General features: G+C 36.2%; 1 protein-coding gene across 1 annotated transcript in view; it reads right to left on the bottom strand.

Annotated features, from left to right (window-relative positions):
- Positions 1-20351, bottom strand: part of LOC128984104 (huntingtin-like) — a 48541-nt gene extending 28190 nt beyond the window's left edge. Inside the window, exons 1-11 of the mRNA XM_054403389.1 lie at positions 19954-20351; positions 17905-18088; positions 14415-14539; positions 11976-12129; positions 6903-7044; positions 5393-5532; positions 4265-4510; positions 4018-4213; positions 3671-3802; positions 2464-2633; positions 2071-2290 (exon numbers count right to left, since the gene is read on the bottom strand). Of these exons, the coding sequence (XP_054259364.1) occupies positions 2071-2290; positions 2464-2633; positions 3671-3802; positions 4018-4213; positions 4265-4510; positions 5393-5532; positions 6903-7044; positions 11976-12129; positions 14415-14539; positions 17905-18088; positions 19954-20045 (1801 nt within the window). The 5' untranslated portion in view covers positions 20046-20351. The remainder of the gene's footprint in view (positions 1-2070; positions 2291-2463; positions 2634-3670; positions 3803-4017; positions 4214-4264; positions 4511-5392; positions 5533-6902; positions 7045-11975; positions 12130-14414; positions 14540-17904; positions 18089-19953) is intronic.
- Positions 20352-20708: the final 357 nt, after the last annotated feature.

The following is a 20708-nucleotide window of genomic DNA, read 5'->3' as shown; positions in this document are numbered from 1 at the left end:
TACAAAAGACATGTCCAATTATCGTCCAATTTCGATTCTGCCATCCTTTTCAAAAATTTATGAAAAAGTCATGTGTATGTGTTAAGTCATGTTGATTATCCCAATTCTTAGAAAATTCAAACATTCTAGATATGTCCCAGCAGGGTTTTCGGCCCGGAAAATAGGTTTTCACTGCAGCCGTTTCTTTTATGAATCCATCATAGAGTCCATAGATAAAGGGGAGAACGTAGTGGGCATATTTATGGATTTAACAAAAGCTTTTGAAAGCGTAAATCATCATCTATTACTTGATAAATTATTGAACTTTGGTGTCAAGGGAGTTGCATACAATTGGTTTAAGTCATACCTTTCCGACCGATATCAGTATGTTGAAATTAACCAAACCATTTCAAATAGGATCACGGGCGCAGCATTGGACTTATGTTTGGTCTCAAGTGGCGTCCCACAGGGATCGATTCTGGGTCCTTTGCTGTTCTTATGTTACATAACCGGACTTCCTGAAGTGCTACAGACTGTTCCCCATAGTAATTTATGTTTATATGCAGACGACGCAAATTTAAAAATCTCAGCAAAGAACCAAAATGAAATTGAATATTTAAGTTTTATAGAACTAGCTAATTTAAAGCAATACTTCAATAATAATAGTCTTTTGTTAAATCCAAATAAAACTAAATTTATTACATTTTCCACAAAGCAAAATCGTAAAAAAATATCTCCAAATATAATGATTGAAGAGGAAATTATTGAACAAGTGGATGAGGCTAAATTTTTAGGTCTATATATTGATGAAAACTTATGCTGGGACAAACATGTCGAACATATATCGAGAAAAATTAACTCCGGTTTATTCGCCTTAAGGCGTATGGCCAGCCTATGCTCATTGCCTGTACTAAAACAAATATATTTTGCTCTGATTCACTCTAATATTTCTTATGGAATTGGCTTGTATGGTGCAACAACAATAAATAATCTGAATACAATTCTAAACCTACAGAAAAAAGCAATTAGATGTATGCTCAAACTTGAAGATGATGACTCCGCAAGAGAACACTTCAAAAATCTTAAAATTTTAACTGTGTATGGTCTGTATATTTTTGAATGTATCTTATTTTTTATAACAAAAACTTATGTACAACCAATAGGTCATAAATATAATACAAGAAGACAGACCGAAAAACATTTTGAAAAACATAGATTGGGATTTTTTTTAAAAAAAAGACGACATACATTGGCAATAAATTCTTTAAAGCACTTCCGAATGAACTAAGATCAGAAAAAAATAATAACAAACTAAAATGTAAATTGAAAAAATATTTGATCAACAAACATTTACTCAATAGAGGAATTTTATGTATACAACAAAATTATGAAGCAGTAGTGGTAGTTTTTTTTTTTTTTTTTTTTTTAGTTTATAATTGTATTGTTTTTTAGTTTTATATTTGACGCCATTCCATTTCTTGTAATGACATGTACAAGGACAAATAAAGTGATTTGATTGATTGATTGATTGTCATGAGAACTAACTCAATAGGATAATTATGGATTCTTAATTTTGTGTGATGTCAGCGGCCACTGCTCAACCCTCGCTCTCAGTCTGCCATGATGATGGTAAGCTTGAGTCTAAGTCTGCTTAGTTCTGTATGTAATACTGTTTAGTAAGCGTAGCTTTGAATAGCTCTCACACTGGCTCTCATGAGATGAGAACACGTCTTACTCGACTCAAAATTACTCTCAAATTAAACTTAAATTTTAAATGAGATTGTTTCTACATTGACCCCTGGAATTTTGTTCACTTGAATAAAACCATTAAACCCAGCCAAGGCCCCACCCAGACCTCTATATTTCTCAAATTTTTACACCTAAGGGCAAAAAATCTCACAGTCGCTCTGTACTATTCTCCTACGATTACAGGGACAAAACCATCCTCTCCTGCAATCCTAAATAAAATCGCTGGCAAATGGAACAAATCTCCACTGGAAAAAAACCCAAATCGAAATAACAGCCCCCCCCCCCCCAAAAAAAAACATTTATTGGTGGTTTTAGTTAGCTGTAGTAAATAAGACACCTTACCATCAGCGGTAGCTTGGCTGTTGACATCAATAGTGCAGAAGAAGAAAGACGGTTGTACACGGACTAACTGAGTTAGACATTGTAACGCCAAGGCTCTAACACTGACACGCATTCTGGGCCCTGAATTGCCCTCTGGTAGCAGGAACCCTGTGACTAGACGACGACAACAGTGTAATAGAGCTGGCTGGCCAGCATCTAGTGTAGACCCTACCTCCCACACCTGTAATGAACAAACAATAGGTAGTTTTTTGATTTGGCCCAGATTGTATACATAATTTAGTTTAATTTGGATATCATCATTAGCAAAGTAACAAAGTTTTGTATGTATTTAGGTTAGGCCTAGAGCCCTTTACCAAGAATACCTAAAGTTGATGTATTTAATATGTCAGTTACCTGAACATTAGCGACTGATTGACTTTGTTGATTATCTGTAGCTTCTGGCGAAGGTGTGTCTCGAGCCAACAACATATCTGCTTCTAGACTAGGAGCTCGCTCTATAGAAGGTCCAACTAGAATTGGTAAAACTTCTCTCCTACTTCCTATATTCTCTGTATCACTTTCTTCTGCAATGACAACAGATATGATCATTGTAACTAAACATAATAGTCTAAGGCCAAGAAGAGCGGGAATAACAAAGAGTTAAGAGTTGTTTGTTTACAGCCTGAATTGTTCATCACAGTTAATACAAAAACACATAACAGCAAGTTATAATACAAAAAATAGGCCAAGATTTACTATAGAAAATATTAATCAAACATGAATGATCCACGACGATTGGTAACAGTGCAATTGTTTTGTGTTCTTCATGTGTATATTGGACAAAAAGCCAATTTTAAATATTCTGCACATGAATAGTTCAAGCTAGTTGTTTTGTTATAGTACTAGCTGTAACCCGCGGGCTTTGCCCCGTTTAACTTCTTAATTTTCAAGATGATCTCGTTCGCATGGCTCAATCACGTCCTGGTTGAAGTTCGTTCACTACGCTCACTCACCTTTAGGTTGGAGCTCGTTCGCTACGCTCACTCACCTTTAGGTTGGAGCTCGTTCGCTGCGCTCACTTGCCTTCAGGTTAGCTCGTTCGCTACGCTCACTTGCCTTCAGGTTAGCTCGTTCGCTACGCTAACTCGCCTCCAGTTTGAAGTTCGTTCGCTACGCTCACTCACCTTTTGGTTGCAAATTAGCTGTTGTCATAAATGTAAAAGAAATAATAGTGCTGCACCCTGTTGGTAATCCTTGTAACTTTAATGCTATTGAACATCATAGAACAGAACCAACTTGTTTAATTGAAACAGCTGTTAAGATTCATTAATTCCATTTCTCATAAGGTTAACATGGGATACTCCAGAGCCACTGGGGCGGAGCCGATTGGACGGATCACGAAATTGATGGTGTATAAACCTATTCCATGAAATTCTACACGTATGTACCAAGTTTCGTGGTAATCGGTTCAGCAGTGTCTGAGTTTATCACTGCCAAACAAATATACAAACATCCTCTTTTATACTTATAGATCATGTTTTTGTAAGACAATTTGTTTGAAGACATAAGGCCTTGGATGGATATGATTATTGATTATACTTTATAGAGGTTTGTAACACACCTGAGGCTGAGTCTATCTGGGAGGAGGTGGAGGAGGAGTGTATCCATTGCACCAGTCTGCCATCTTGTATTGTCTCCTCTTGTGTATCCAGCAGAGGAGAATCTGCTGTCACTGAGGCCACACTCATCTCACCTAGACACACAATAGCTTAGTTTATTTTGTTTCTTTTCATTAATTATATTTGCATTGCATGCTACATTACATCCTTAACATTACATTCAGCAGAAATTAATAATCTTACACTCAAATATTAATTACACTCTGAGCATTTGCAAAAAAAAGTATGAAACAAAACTAAACTAATGTTAGCTAAATTTCTATGATATGAGAAATGTTTAGGATCTTACTGAGTGATCTGCGAGACAGTTTTTCAGTATCAGCAGCCTGGGTGTGTATGTGAGATCTGCTGATGCCTTGAGGAGACAGGAGAGTGTCCAACAGTTGTCTAGGAGCTGATGTCAACAACTGATGTAATGTCTCTAATGCTGTAGTCACCATGTTGTGGTCCGGGTGACTACTCAGGTGTAGACACAACTCGTATATCTGCAACATCATACACAACAACTGATGTAATGTCTCTAATGCTGTAGTCACCATGTTGTGGTCCGGGTGACTACTCAGGTGTAGACACAACTCGTATATCTGCAACATCATACACAACAACTGATGTAATGTCTCTAATGCTGTAGTCACCATGTTGTGGTCCGGGTGACTACTCAGGTGTAGACACAACTCGTATATCTGCAACATCATACACAACAACTGATGTAATGTCTCTAATGCTGTAGTCACCATGTTGTGGTCCGGGTGACTACTCAGGTGTAGACACAACTCGTATATCTGCAACATCATACACAACAACTGATGTAATGTCTCTAATGCTATAGTCACCATGTTGTGGTTTGGGTGACTACTCAGGTGTAGACACAACTCGTATATCTGCAACATCATACACAACAACTGATGTAATGTCTCAGAAACAACTAAAAAATAACTAAAATAACTAACTAAATAATATTTGCCTGGTTGAATTTTCACTTAAATACGTCTTTGTTTTTATACATGTCAGAATCATTATATATTTAAATAACTTTAGGTTAAATGAGAGTAGCTTTGTTGGCAGGCACAAGGGATGTGTTAAGTAGTGTTTTAAAATATACTAGTGTCCCTGTTGCTCGAATTCGAGCAATTGCTAAGTATTGCAGGAGTTATTTTAAAACGAATATTAACCAAGTAAGCAAATATTTGTAGCAAACTGTTAAATTAACAAACTTATTGACTGTTTACAATTAACATTATATGTTATTCTTCTCACTTTTGATTTCTGACAACAGCTGGAGTTTCATAACAATTTTTGTTTCCAATGTTAATCTTATGGAAAAATACGAAACTTTAAAGGGCTCCAGGGCCTCACTCTCTCATTATTTCCCTAAAAAGAAAGTTTCCTGCACAACTTCACGTTACGCTCTTTCCAATGACACCAAAAACATGACAGTCGGTTCAGTAGTTTCGGAGGAGTATTTGTCACAAAAAATCTGCTTGCGTATTAAATAAGTATAAATAGATGTTAATAGCTTATGCATAAAATAAGTAAATATGCAAAACTTATAAATTCAATTTCAACATTCCTGCATAAATCCTGCTTTGTCGATCTGTGGCCAACCTAATGGTTGATAATTTGGATATAATGGACAATGTAAACAAAGTATAGGCTGTACTTACTTGTATGAACCTATCAACACTAAAGAGACAGTCATGATCACCAGCTGTGGCCTGGGTCAGATGTGGTAGTAGCAGTCTCACACAGTTTAGTGTTCCCTGTACAGTCAACTCCTCCCCCTCCTTGACTGGTACAATACCATCTAGAAACACAGAACATTGGTAACTCAGAAACTATCAGATTTAGATTAAACATTAAAAGGAGAAGTTTATAATATTAATTGCACTTTTTTAATGGCCACCATTTTCCAATATGGTGGCTAAATTGTACCTATGGAACACTGGGACTAGGTTTGCATGATTCAATCAATCAATCAATACGTGTTACATCCTTGTCTTGTGATCCTTCTCCGCCGTGAACAAACTATGCGTTTTTATGCTCACACATCATTTTCAGGTATCACAAAAAATGAACTTTAAAAACTATCATTAGGATGCTCATGTTACATAAAAAATACACAACACAAAAAATTAAAACACAGAAAAAAGTGTAGACCTACATGAATTGTGACTTGGCATGTGCCCACTGCATTAGTGTTAGCTTACAATTTGTCAGCCATGTTTTAATGATGTAAATTTTGTTTACTATGAAGTGACCATCCTAATGATGGTTTAATTTTAAAGTCTCATCTTCATGTGAATTGAAGATTATGTGTCGGCATTGAAACACGTAGGAATAACAAGGCAGTACCAGGTAGACCTATATTTTACCTTTTTATAATTCACGCCAACCTTTTTACATTAATATACAACAAACAATAAAGTAATTACACTTAATTTTAACAAAAACCTACCATCTCAGAAAGAGAATGTGGCTTTTGCCTGTAGGAGAGTGATGGTTTACGAATTTTAAAAATGTACAGTATAAAAGTTACTAAAATTTGCTAAAAAACCTAAACTCAGGCAATCTAGTTGGGATTGACATGTGTTGGATATTTAAGTACAATATGTAAGATTTAAAAGGTTTTTATTTGCACATTACAAGGTATTTTATTTTATATTTCTGTAACCAAACAAATTATATATTTTTAGTTATTACTAGAGTTATTAGAATCGAGGTCAAGATTTTATTTTATTGTGAGCAATCCAATCCTTTGAGTTTTCATTTTCAATCCGCTCACCTGTAGAATTTGGACTTTGATCGGGTTGTTCCCCTCCCCTGACTGACAAGATAGTGAGCAGCGTCGGGTTAGATGTGCCTTGGACATGGTAGTGACCACGTCTTTCTCTCACCGCTCGTGTCGGGAAAATATTATCTTTTTTACTCTTTTACTCTTGTATAGTTAATGCCACTAAATTCAGTGTAATTATTGTGATCATCTCAACACCTCTTCCACTACACCATGAAGACTACCAGACTGATTGAGGGCCCTCACTTCGCAGCGACGTCTCAGCATGGAACTCTCTACTCATGATTTAATTGTACAGGTATTTTTAAATGGTCCTTCGGTTGCTAAAAATTACTCACAAACATTTAACTTAATTAACTAAATTAATTCTCCTACTGTCTTACCCAACAAGGAATTGAGAGTGTATGAGAAGAAGACACTTGGTTTGCGGCTGTGGAGGCAAACACTGACAATACTAGTAGCTGCAGTTCGGCGAACTACCGTGATATCACTACTCAGGTTGACCAACAAACTCTTCAAAAGATCCTGTACAACACAATGAATATAGGTTAGTTGTTATTCAAATTTATTGTTTAGTTTAAAATAATTATAACGTAAGTTCAATAGAGAAGGTATTACTCAGATAATCTAAATCAGTGGACACAGAAAACCAGAAGTTACTACACAGAAAATTCGTTTGATCTTCTATTACCCTTTTATGGGTTTTAATGTTAAGTAATGTCAATTAAAGTTTTCACTATAATTAATTCACCACCTGAGATTAAGCCACTCATTCCCAATAATTCTGGCAGGGGTGCTGTAACATCACCCATTATCTATTTTTATGACATCCCAAAACCAAGAAGGAATTTGCCAATGTATCAACTAAAAGCATTGTTGTTGAGATAGCAACCTAACCTGAAAGGGAAACACTCTGTTGTATTTCTCCTGGCCCAAGAAATACAAAATCTTTACAATGTACACAATAGTTACAATATTTCACTGTTTCAGATGGAATTTTAAATTAGTTCAAAGATATAAAGGTGTGGATACACCATGGCAAGGCTCGTTTTTCCAAAAGACAAATAAGTCTCAAGGCCAAAAAATTTAAATGTGGAGGTTTGATGTCAGGTAACTCAGTTATATAGTGTTTGTCCTCCAGATACACATATTTTGTCTAGTAGAAAGCCAGTCTAGTAATTTAATGGCCACAATTAAATTAAGGTACTTTATACAGTATTATTCTACTTTGAAAAAAAATCTGGTATGTCACCAGTTCATAGCCTACTATTATTTTTTCCTGTTTTCAGTCAGGTGTTAATAGATCTAACACTTGTGTAGAGACTGTAATCATAGATAAAACCATTATAAAACACACTCCCTTAGTAGATTTCTCATCCTTATGGAACAGCTGAAGGCTGAAGCCAATGTGATTGTTAGTTCTGTAAAGGTTGTGTTTTGTTTACAATTTGTTTCTTGTTATTCCAGTCAATTATATGATATGCAAGAAACTCGAAAGACTCGGTATAAGAAACTCTGCGCTAGAAAGGTTCAAAAGCTACCTAACGGGACGTTTACAAGACGCGGAACTGAAAAACTCATCAAATGAAGTCACAGAAAGTTTCAAATCTTCAAAAAGCAAGCTGACGAGAGGAGTTCCACAAGGCTCTGTATTAGGCCCGATTCTATTCATCTTATTGACTAATGACTTCCCCAAACAAATTGAGAGTGAAAATGCTGTTGCAATCATGTATGCAGATGACACAACCATTTTGATCAAGGACAACACAGCCCAAAGCCTTGACCTTAATTCAAAATCGATCTTAAATAAAGCTATCCTATACTCAAAGAACAACCACACAATCACTTAGCAATAAACCCCACAAAAACTACAACTCTGAATTTCAGTAAGAAAAAAGACATAGTCCCTCAATTAGAGGATGTAACAATAGAAAACCACACAAAATTTCTCGGTGTTATCCTTGATAACAAACTAACATGGAAAGAGCACATCAACCACCTAAGCAAAAAAATCAGTACTGGAATATATGTCGTCAGAAGAATAAACTACATAGGCGGACTCTCTGTGGCCAAAACAGCTTACTTCGCACTGGTAGAGTCGCATCTTAGATATGGCTTGACAGTGTGGGGAGGAACTTCAACAAAAAATATGAATTGAATTCTTGTCCTTCAAAAGAAAGCCATAAGAGCCCTCGCCAACCTTGTCCCACCACAGACTTGCAGATTAGCATTCGCAAACCTAGGAATCCTCACAGTGGTGTCTCTCTACATACTTGAAACCATAAAGTATGTGAATGAAATAAACCCCCCAAGAAACCAAGACCTGCACCACTACAACACCCGTCATGGCTCCAAATTTGAACTACCAGTTCACCGAACAACTCTTTGGGAGAAAAAAACCTTCCTACACCGGCTGCAAGCTGAGGAACCATCTACCTGACTACCTGAGAGACCTGACTGGCAACAAGCTACACCAGGAGTTGAAGAAGTGGCTAATCGCAAGACCCTTCTACTCAATAAAGGAATTTTATGAAAATTATGGAAATTAACATGTACAATTCACTATTGTATTGACACTATTGTAATTCTTAATGAATTAACAATAAAGAATATTGTATTGTATTGTATTGTAATTAAAACCTTGTTTATGAAATTAAATGAAATGTGTTTATTGTCTTGTTAATTGACAATGTCATAAAACTGCTAAAATTAGCATAGTCATTTAATGAATACAATATAGCTAACTACACACAAAGAGGCATGGTGCATTACATATTTTAAATATTACAACCAAATAATCTTATTTTTAAGAAAAATTCAAGGCATTTTGAATAATAGAAGTTATTAAACCCCATAACCAAGTAAATCCAACAGTAATTTGGTAAATTTACTAACTCTACTTAGAAATTAATAAAAGGCATTTCAAAAGAATCTTTTAAAGAATAAAAAGGGTTGTTCAAAAGCTATTTGTAGAATCTATAATATTAAAACGAAACAGTGTTTTTTTATTTCACGATTCTGAATCAACCACTCGACGGATTTTCATGATTTTTGTGTTGAAAGAAAGATAATTTTGAGAACTAGGGAATGTCGAAGCCATAATTTTAGTTAAGGGTCCCAGTTTTTTAGAAATTAAGTTTAAATTTTTAAAAAGTCTAGCAGCCGACGCTAAGATTCTAAACTAGCTGTTGGCATAAAATAATTTGCTTAACATAACAGCTGTAAGCATTCAGCTTTTGTGTCACAAATTCAGCATTTGGATAAAAATGTAAAGACATACTTAGGGTTGACTTATTTATATTATGTGTAATGCTAATCATTGATACGTTCAATTCTTCTGTAAGAGGATGACAGATTAATTAAATTATACATAGTAAAATACTAGGATGTTCAAATTATTTTTTAAAGCAATCTTTGTAATCTTCGATTTGTTTTAGAGCAATATAATTATTTGTTTTAACTAACAGCTGGTTAAATATAAACTATGGAACAATGAGGTTATTTTATTTACTCTTATTTTGTCATTGATTATAGGAAATAAGTAAGATTAGTAGAGATAATTAGACCACAGTTTAAAATAGTTTAGACCAAAATTAATTAAACCACAGTACAAATCGAGGCTCTGTACACGAGTCTTAATAAAAAAGGATAAATGCAAATTATTTTACTACTCCACTTTTCAAGGAAGGAATAGAAAAATAACAATGTTTACATATTGTTTTAATTCTTCATGGTAGCTTTTTGTTTACAATTAATGTTTGTCTGCTTTAACTTTGTTTGGATTAGGCCTGGAAATATTGATGTCATAAAAAGAAGATCAAGAATAATCAGGAATCACGATTTTTAAATTACCACCATAACCTCAGCCGGGTTTTATACAAAGATAAACAGATGGATGACATAGATTGAACACAACGTCAACATTGACCTAGGATACTGCAATTAGACAACCTCAGACAAACCCCATTAGACAAACCACCCTTTTATGAAATCGTGTTCAGTTGTGACGTAATCAAACGTGAAAATATCACTTTTATTTCAGCTATGAATATATTGTAGTTTAAATTAACTGATATGGGAAATTACGATGTACATTTATTCAATGAGGGTGGGTAATTATCAAGGATAGAACTGATAACAGTATGGATAATAAACATTGACAATTACGTCATTAGCTTTACTAGCATGTTTACTTTTTATATTCCTGCTACATGTGACCAGTTCTTTTTTTCAAATGAATGTTATTTGAACCAAACAGCTGTTTCAAAACAAACTGTTATTGTTTTTACTTTTTTTTATTTACGCTTATTTATTCAGCAATTAATGCAGTGAAATTGATATAAAGGATAGGTGTGACGATTAGTTTTGATGTTAGGACACCAAAGTTAAATTATGTGTACTATGAATTTTATTGGATATTATTGTTTTATTTTAGGTCGTTTCTATTCAGACCTACTGGAAATTGTGTATAGTAGTTGTATTGTGGCTATAATAATTATGGAAGAGGCAGGTATGCTATGGAAGGTGGTATCGTTGACTAGGTCTATACACTTCCCAATTGACTATTAACTCTCTCTACTGTAGGCTACTTAATCAGTCTGCGTCTGTGCGAATCGGCTGCAAATCTCACTTCAACGCTTTTCACACCGTAAAAATTGGAGAATTGCTGTTTTATTGTAAAATTATCGGATTTAAAATGCATATCGTATAAGCCTATGATGGAATAAAATCATATTTGGTCACACAACATTTGTTTACAAGATGATTTTTCACATTAAAACTGCAAGAAACTTTGTCTTTATATGTGTAAACTAGCTGATCTGAATTGTACACGGTTTTAACTGACTACTGAATTTCCGTACGTAGGACGGGCTAACACCTCGTTTAGATTTAAAAGTATTTTCAGAATATTTTGATATCAAATGTATTAGCTTGTTGTATATTTTTAGTGAGATTACAATATGGCTTGAGTTTTAGACAGTTAACAAAATCTATGGTAGCAATGTTTTTATTCCTTGTATTATGAACATGAGAATTTTGTTTGATAAGGTTGGGATTTTTTTAGAATGTATGATACAAAATCAAATACATAAATGTTAATTACTGTTGGAATTTGTAGCTAAATGAACCGGGGTTTACAGTGTTCCTGTAGGGGTTCACAAGATATGATTCTAACTAACTTCTTTTGTATGACTAAAAAAAAAACAAATAAAATCAAATAAAACGGTTTAATCATAAACAATAACTGGTCTTCTAGTTATATAACCAAACAGTAGAGCACAAATCATAAAAATAACCCTAAAATACTAGAAACAAAATGTTGTCTACACTAGCAATCACTAATCAGTGTCGACGTACATGAACTAGACAAAACAAGAACAAACAAGCTTCAAAATTTAAAATGGGATGAGTAGTCTACTTGTGTTGGTTGGTCTATGCTGTAATGTTGTACTAACCCTGATGTTGTTATCCGTTGTGAAGTTGCCCAGAGCAGACAGTATTCTAGGCAGGGATGCAGCTAGAGTCTCTAGCACAGGTTCCTCTCTACGTTTGGCAATCTCTATCAGGCTAGGCACTAGGTTCTGGATATAGGCCTTGCCTTTTTGGGGCCTGTAAGTGATAAACAAATATTTCATTTTGGGTGTTTGGATACTGTGCTGGTACCTAGTTATTAGATATTAGATCGGAAAAATGATTAGACAGATATTTTTAAAAGGTGAAATTCTGAACGCTTATAGAAGATGTAGAAAACATGACAACTATAAGACATGAAGATCTAGAACGTAATCTCCTCCACTGATGAATTGTGAAGCCGCTGTTAACTGGAACAGGACAACTAAGTTCCATCACAACTGCTGAAATATATTACTTTCTTCTGAGTTTTGCAGTCAGGCCACTTTATTGGACATTGCTTCACTAAACAAAAACTCTATGCTAAAAAAATTTGTTTACTAGCTAACATTTGTCAAAAACGTTATTTATATAGTATAAAAGATAGAGTCAGTAAAAGGTTAAATGTTACAAGTACCGGGTGTCCACAAAGTAATGCTCCCATTTTAAAGTCAAATATTTTTTTATTCATGGTTATACTTACATTATATACAAATACATCTCAAGACAGAGAATTTTCTCAAGATTTCTGCACATAAGAAAAGTTTGATGAGAGCTCCGTTCCTTGCTCGGCATAGATCAAATTGAAATTCTATCTCTTCCCACACTTTTGACAACATTAATGTCCGGAGTCACAGACCCAACAGCCTGGATCACTCTCTGCCTTAGGTGGACGACATCCCTGATTTTCTCAAAGTAAACAATGTTTTTAACGTATCCCGAAAACAAACTCACAAATTACGTAAACACAAAATGTGAATTTCTTCAACAGTGTCTTCGGAAACCCAAGGCCTTCCGTTTTCTTTTGAACATTTCTTGTTTCTTTAAATCTCTTTAACCAACGACAAATGGTAGCGGTGCACTGCCACCAAACAAATGGCGAAAATAACGTTGAACAGTAATAATTGAACGACTTTCAACCAGCCAAACTATACATTGTGCTTTCTGCTGAAGCGTCGCCATCGCTTCTGCGTAAAAACACGTGTAAATTTGTTAACAATACGTAATAACAAACAGTGCCACCAACTGCTTCACAATAAACAAAAATTTTTCTAAAACAAAACTTGGAGTTCTTAACAAAAAAATTATTATCAGTGTTCTGCGTCCAAATTTGTGGTTACAGGGATGCATTACTTTGTGGACACCCTGTATTATTCTAAATGGTGAATATTATTACAAGTTATGAATGCAACGAACACTCTTAATAAACACCTCTTAGTAACTAATTAATTCACAACCTAAAATATAATTCTTGGATGGTACAATTGTAATGTGATTTTTATATAACTATTGTCAAACAATGCTTTAGTGCAGTTTCAAAATAAATAATTATTTTGTTAACCGTCTCATAATCGACATAGTTTTCATTAAGAAATGTAAAAAAAGTAAACAAGAATGAAAGTCTTGAGAAAATATTACACTGATTCATTCAAGAATGTTTTAGAAAATAGTAAAGGTATATTGAATGACAACTTAACTTCCATCTATGTGGGACAAAATGATTTAAATTATAAAAATTAAGTAAAAAAAAAACAGAGCAAAAGTTAAAATGCATTAACTGGCCCAGACTAAAAATACTTTTTTTATACTTTTTAGTGAAATGGCGACCATACAAAGTAGGTATTTAAAGCCAAGTATGAATGGAGATGAGTGTAGGATGAGTGGCGCGATCTTGTAGTCTTGTTAGTGACTAAGGCCGACATATTCCATAGAAACAGCTGTTAATTAATTGCCCATACAGCTAATGACAACTAAGGGACCTACAGTTTATAGTGGAATCCGAACCACATTTTTGCCTTTGGTATATACGAATTGGTCTAATTATCAGGATAGTACTGCGGATAGTCGTAGTACTCACCCGTGCGGACGTTAATCCACACCAGGGAGTATCCCATCCACAGTGCATGCCTATAAATATCCACAATTCGTGACCTCCAAGTAGCTGGATTACAGGACGACGCCACCCGTTTCAGTCTTCTTAGGCCTAGTATTTAGTGAAGGCCTACATGTAAAATGTTAGTGTGTTATGTGTTCCCTTATGCTTTGTAAAAATCAATGCATCTTCATTTGACCAAAATAAAATTAATCGGAATATAATTTATTGGTGAATATAAAAGGAAATGTTTTGATAGAAGTTAAACAATTTTTTATCTTAGTAATGACAAAAAAACAAAACTATTTTTACTGCAATTGCAATAAAACCATCCACTACTGCAATCACATTACCAGATTCACCACTAGACGGGTATTTGTAATCCATTGCAAACAAAATCACAATCATTCACCTTATCATATGAGCCAGCTGAGCAAATCTCCAAAGTGCAGCACGCAAGGAGCGAACACTTCCATTCTTCTTAATCTCCTTGTGTAGCTCAACATGCACCTTGACTATGTTGTTGTCCATCATAGCCTGTGAAACAACATACAACATACGTATTTTTGTTTGGTTGTTTGTTGTGGGGCTGCTGAGTAACCATAGTGCTCGGATTCTCATCAGAAGGTTGCCAATTAGACCCAGCCCCAAAGCAGAACAACGAGCGACGCTGCGACATTGTCGCGGACACGAAACGCCGAGAAACGCGGGCCTGCGGACACATTTACGGAGTCATAACGACGATCGCGCCGTGGCCGCGATTATTGGACCGACGATCGCACCGTGACCGCGAGTCATAACGACGATCGGGCTGTGACTGTGGAGTCATACCGACAGTCACGCTTGACCGCGGAGTCATAACGACGATCGCGCCGTGACCGCGAAGTCCTACCGACGATCACGCTGTGACCACGAGTCATACCGACGATCACGCCGTGACCGCGAGTCATACCGACGATCGCGCCGTGACCGCGGAGTCCTACCGACGATCGCGCCGTTACCGCGGAGTCATTCTGACGATCATGCCATGATGGCGAGTCATACCGACGATCACGACGTGACCACGGAGTCCTACCGACGATCGCGCCGTGACCGCGAGTCATACCGACGATCGCGCCGTGACCGCGGAGTCCTACCGACGATCGCGCCGTGACCGCAGAGTCCTACCGACGATCGCGCCGTGACCGCAGAGTCCTACCGACGATCGCGCCGTGACCGCGGAGTCATACTGACGATCATGCCGTGACCGCGGAGTCATACCGACGATCGCGCCGTGACCGTGGAGTCAAACCGACGATCGCGCCGTGACCGTGGAGTCATACCGACGATAACCCCTTGACCGCGGAGTCATACCGACGATCGCACCGTGACCGCGAGTCATGACGACGATCGCGCCGTGACCGTGAGTTCTACAGACGATCACCCCGTGACCCGCGAGTCACAAGTTTCTATAGGTACTTGTAAATTGTTACCCATTTTTTTGTTTTTATAGATCAGTGCCACAAATGGTAAAAATTGATTTCGTATGTCTTTTTTGGTAACTGCAATACAGTACTTTTTTTATGCACAGAAAAAAATCCTGTCCCATCCCGTCCCGAAAATCGGGAAGGAAATAAAAATCCCGTCCCGTCCCGTCCCGAACTAAAATTTCAATCCCGTCCATCCCTAGTGTGTTTATATAAAGAAACTATAGTACATTTAAAGTTTTACTTCTGAAGACCTTGTTAACACTTGTTAAGGTATGTGTATATATATATATACGTATTTAAAAAAAAGTAAATTTAAATAACCTGATTATGCCTACCCCTTAATAGTGTTTTAGTTTTTTGTTTTAAAAGTAGGCTATACAAGTTATTGAAATTTACTTATTTTATTTAACTATATTACTAGTAGCCCTAAAGAGTGAATATATATATATATATATAGGCCTATACCGGTATATAAGTCATTATTTAGCTTTTTAGTTTTAGCGCTTGCGGACACATTTTGAGGTTTTCACAGGCCGTTGCAGACACGTAGGAACCATTCTGCTTTGGGGAGACCCAGAGAAAAGTCACAAATCTTTATATCACTTATTTTATAGTTGATAGTTGACAATTGATTTAAATTATTCACTAGCCGTTCTCCATCGGCATTGCTCAACATAATTTCGTGTTTTATTAACTACAATGAACCCACTGAAGCCCTGACTTCACTACAGGCTAACATGACCTTTTGTATTAATTTTCTATCTAATAAGAGTTATAAGAATTAAATCCATTTATATACAGGATGAAAAAATGATCTATTTTCTGCAGCGCATTGTTTAGAGACAGGTCTGAGGGTGGTGGGGGTAGGCTCGTTGGCGATTCTACACGATGCCATTATTTGTAGTCATAGAGCATTGGTCACCTAGCAACGTGCAATTTTTATCGAGTCATTTTAAAATAGTAATGATTCAGTCATTGCAACTCAGCGGCATTTCCATGCATTCTGTAAACTAAGTTGACATGGAGACTTGGAGAGGTTCCGTCCCGATTATCTGTATGGATAGGAATTAAGATCGGACCTCAAAGTTAGTGTAACCGAGTGGTCAGCCATGTTCAGAGCAGATGTTTGTTTTCAGGCGGGCCTACGAGGACTGTTTTCCACAGCAGCCCGAGCTCTAGTTAGTTGTCTTGAGTCCGATCTGACTTTGGACGGCCTGTCAACTTCTTTTTGAACGCAGAAGCCATTGTTCTAAAGTTATTAACCCACCCACATGATAGTGCTACTTGACAGAATTTGGTTGTCCAGATTAAAAGAATGCACGGAACTGCCGCTGAGTTGCAATGACTGAATCATTACTTTTTAATTCAACTTGATAACAAACCAACGTTGCTCAGGTGACCAATGCTCTATGATCTAAGATAATGGCATCGTGTAGACTTTCCAACAAGCCTAACTCCACCACTCTCAGACGAATTGTCGCTGAACAGTGCGCTGCAAAAAAAAAATAGATCGGTTTTCCGCAACCTGTATAATTACCAAAGTTAAGTACCTAAACAAACATGACTACCCAAGTTAAACTAAGCGAGAACTTCTTCAACCGTAACATCTACTCTCTTGTTACACCAGGAAATTTGAACTACTCGTTATTTAACAACATATAGCCTAAACCCTTATTTTTGTGAAAAGCTTTTTCTGGTGCATCTAAAACACATTTCTTAGATACACTAATTACTTTTAAATGTTTCTTTTGCATAGCACAGGCGAACGTCACATTGATTTCTTATGGTTTATTTTAGTATTTTTTTAATGACTCAGAAATTATTAATGCGAATTGATTGAAAATATTTTTTTTGGGGACTTAGGAGATGAGAAAATTGTGAACTATTAAATCCAGACAGCACCAACACAGTATGATCAAATGTTTCATAACATTTGTTTTATTACATATTTTAGACAGTATTTTATAATAATATTATTGTTTGAAAGAAAACCAAAATCATTTTGAAATCATAAAAATGTATGCGTTATTTTGTTAACCTCCTACAAAAATTAAAGACCACCGAGCAATGCTCGGTTCCCTGGTACTTTTATTTTGAGTAAGGTTCATTGAGTGAGACAAATATCAAGACAATTTTACAAATGAGTTTGAGGTCTATAAATTAATATTGTGTGACAACACCAGTAACAAGGCCTATTTGAGGACACAACAAATGTTGTACCTATTAGAAGTGAATTTACTGTAGGCCTATGGGCTAAGTTATCAATCATTGCCCCGATAAATCCAAGGTTGTCCAAAATACAATCTCATACAATGTAAAAATTCAATTGGTACAATGGAAGCTCAACTTTGTTAAATCTATAATATTATGCTACTTCTATCACCTTTTAGTACAGATATTATTGGTGATGATTTAACAGCAAAGTTTACTCACCCTGATGATCCTATTGAGGCTTTCATCAGCCACCAAACGAATGTTAGAATCTGAATCATCACAGAGTTGCAACAGCGTCTCCATGGAGAATGACAGTAACGACGGAAAGTTTGCAGCCCCTTTGACATTTGGAGAACACATGGTATCTGCTACAAAATTGCATAATTCTACTTTCTTCTTCCTTCTGTAACAAAATTGCACACGGGGTTTAGAGATTGTTTATGCTTAGAAAACATTATTTTAACATGTTCGCTACTGCAATAGTAGGCTACAACATTTTTCATTTACATGGACCAGCGACACACATATACGACGGCTGGTTTCTACCCATAGACCGACGTCGCATATGCAAGGGCTAGTCACATTAAAATGGACTGCCGTCGCATATTTGCGTCGGGGTTCTAATGTTATTAAAATGCTTATATCTTTGTAACAGTCTATTAGAAGGCACTGAATTCCCTTCAGTGGTCTACAGAGATGTCTGACGCACAACTGTGTCGCTTGGTCTGTGGATATTATGATTGGTGACGTCATATGATAGTTGGAAAAACTGGTCTTTACTTTTCTGTATCACTGTATGTAGGTATGCAGTATGTATCCAATCCTACTGTACCAACATTAGGCCTATACCAACATTATCCTGTTGCTTTTATATTTGCTCAGTTATAGGCTAATCTGTTCTTGAATAATCTGTTTTTTTACTTACTTTCACTTCAAAACACAAACAAAAATGAACTGTTGCATATATGTGGCGTTTAGGCTATTTCAAGAAAACTATGATAATTTTCACTAGTTAGGTATTGTCTTCGCTGAAGACCGGGCGTCGCAAATATGTGACATTGCCAAAGGTTATGAAAAAAAAAAGAATAAATTATTTATAAACACGATTGCAGCGTATTACAATGTAAATGATCACTGTTTTACAGGTTTTCGCCTGTGGTCTATGTGTAGTGCACTGTTAACCAAGTGACAGCTGGTCTATGTGTAAGATTCAAATGTATACCTCGGTCTATGGCAATGACCGCGGTGCGACGCTCAGTAGCGAACGTGTTAAGATAAATATTTTATTGAAAGTTAGGCCTAAATTACCTAGAAGTTTAATTTATTGCCCTCAACTATTTTTAATTGTTATTTATATGATTATAGCCTAACCAAAAAACTTTTCTTAAATCGACGTGAGGGGCTCTTCCATAATCCCCCACTTCTTTGCAGAAAAGGTTCTTATCGGGTCCGGACCAGAAAAATGAGACGCTTTTAGAAATGGAAATAACAAACATGTAAACAAACATTGCTCATATGCTCCAATATAAATTAGTGCAACAACTGTATCCAGAATGACGATATCATTGTTTATACAGTGGAACCTTGATAAGAAGGCCCTCTATTAACAAGTCATCCTTGTCATATTATTATAGAAGGACGGGACGAAGTTACTTAACCCGTGTTCAGTCTACCTACAACCGCTGCCGTGACGTGTCGATAGCGCTATCGTGTTATTACGTGTTTAAATGTTTCGTGTTCCGTGTTTTGTTTTATGTATAAATCATTTGATGTTTTTGACAAAAAGCTCTGACGATGTTGCAGTGCAACGAAACATGTAAGCTTTGAACAACATTAGTTGAAAAAGACACAATTTTGGACTACTGACGGAGGTAAGCCTATATAAGTCATCTTTGTCATTTTCAAATCCCCTTGAATTTATTTTACCCCAAATCACATGTTATTGCAAACCTCAATAACGAGTCTAGCTTGATAACAAGTCTCATTTAAAAATAACTATGAGAGTCTTGTTATCAAGGTTCTACTGTAATAAGCTATTCATCTATCTATTTGTTTATAACTTATTTCGTATCACTGCGGCCTTGTTTTAGTGGAGGCTATGGCTCCTGATGAATGATGCTATCTGACAAAAGGTCAACGTTTGACAGTAACAATTCCTGAGTTTTATCTCATCCCAACAAAATAAAATACAAACCCACATCTTTCAAATGTGTTCTCTGGTAATGTTAAAGGCCTTACAGTAGGGTTTTCCTTGCTGTTAAGACTTACCTTACAAGTGTTTCATCTTCTATAGTTGATGGAGGTTCTTTACTTATTTTAAGAGCTTCCAAAGCTTTGACAAGTTTGTCAAGAGTTCCCATTGTTGAAGGTAAAGGACCTACACTCACTCTTAGAGACTCAATAGGACTAGGGCCTACTGAGGTTTAAATTTTTAACTACCTAGGCCTAAACATTATCCATCAAATGAATAAATCTTAACAATGTAATGAGCCAAAATTTTTTAGTGAACATAAATGAAATCCTATCAGGTGTATAAATCGCGAGACAGATAAGTGAACATCAGTTTAGCACAGAAATTCCACTAGCCTAGGAGTAAAAGTATTAACAACACTGCTTCTGCTCTGCAGTGCAGACAGCTCATCTCATACTAAAATGGCATAACCAAAACCAACCATACAAACTACAACAAACGTATGAACTAGAGATGTGTCGCTGCAGCTGGAACTACATTTATCCACCGTTCCGAGAGTGGAACTCGTTCCACCGTTCCAAGCGGAACCACAATCCAGTTCCAGTTCCACTGGAACTACTTTTTCAGCTGCAGCTCGGTGGAACGATTTGAATGTAGTTCCGCACAAACAGCTGCAGCCTTTTTGTAAATTTTTAAAGATAAGTTCCGGAGTAACTGGATTTGTAAACACATACAGTTACAACAAAACAGCTGCAGCTGGTTTATTAATACTCTCACTAAACATTAAGTTCTAGCCTGTGCAGCTGATGCGTTTTGACTTATTTGGTCTATT

Source organism: Macrosteles quadrilineatus, unplaced genomic scaffold, assembly GCF_028750875.1.
Source record: "Macrosteles quadrilineatus isolate MER2022 unplaced genomic scaffold, UCM_ALF_1.0 Scaffold_2__2_contigs__length_208266976, whole genome shotgun sequence".
NCBI lineage: Eukaryota > Metazoa > Arthropoda > Insecta > Hemiptera > Cicadellidae > Macrosteles > Macrosteles quadrilineatus.
This window is presented reverse-complemented; position numbering and strand designations above follow the sequence as displayed.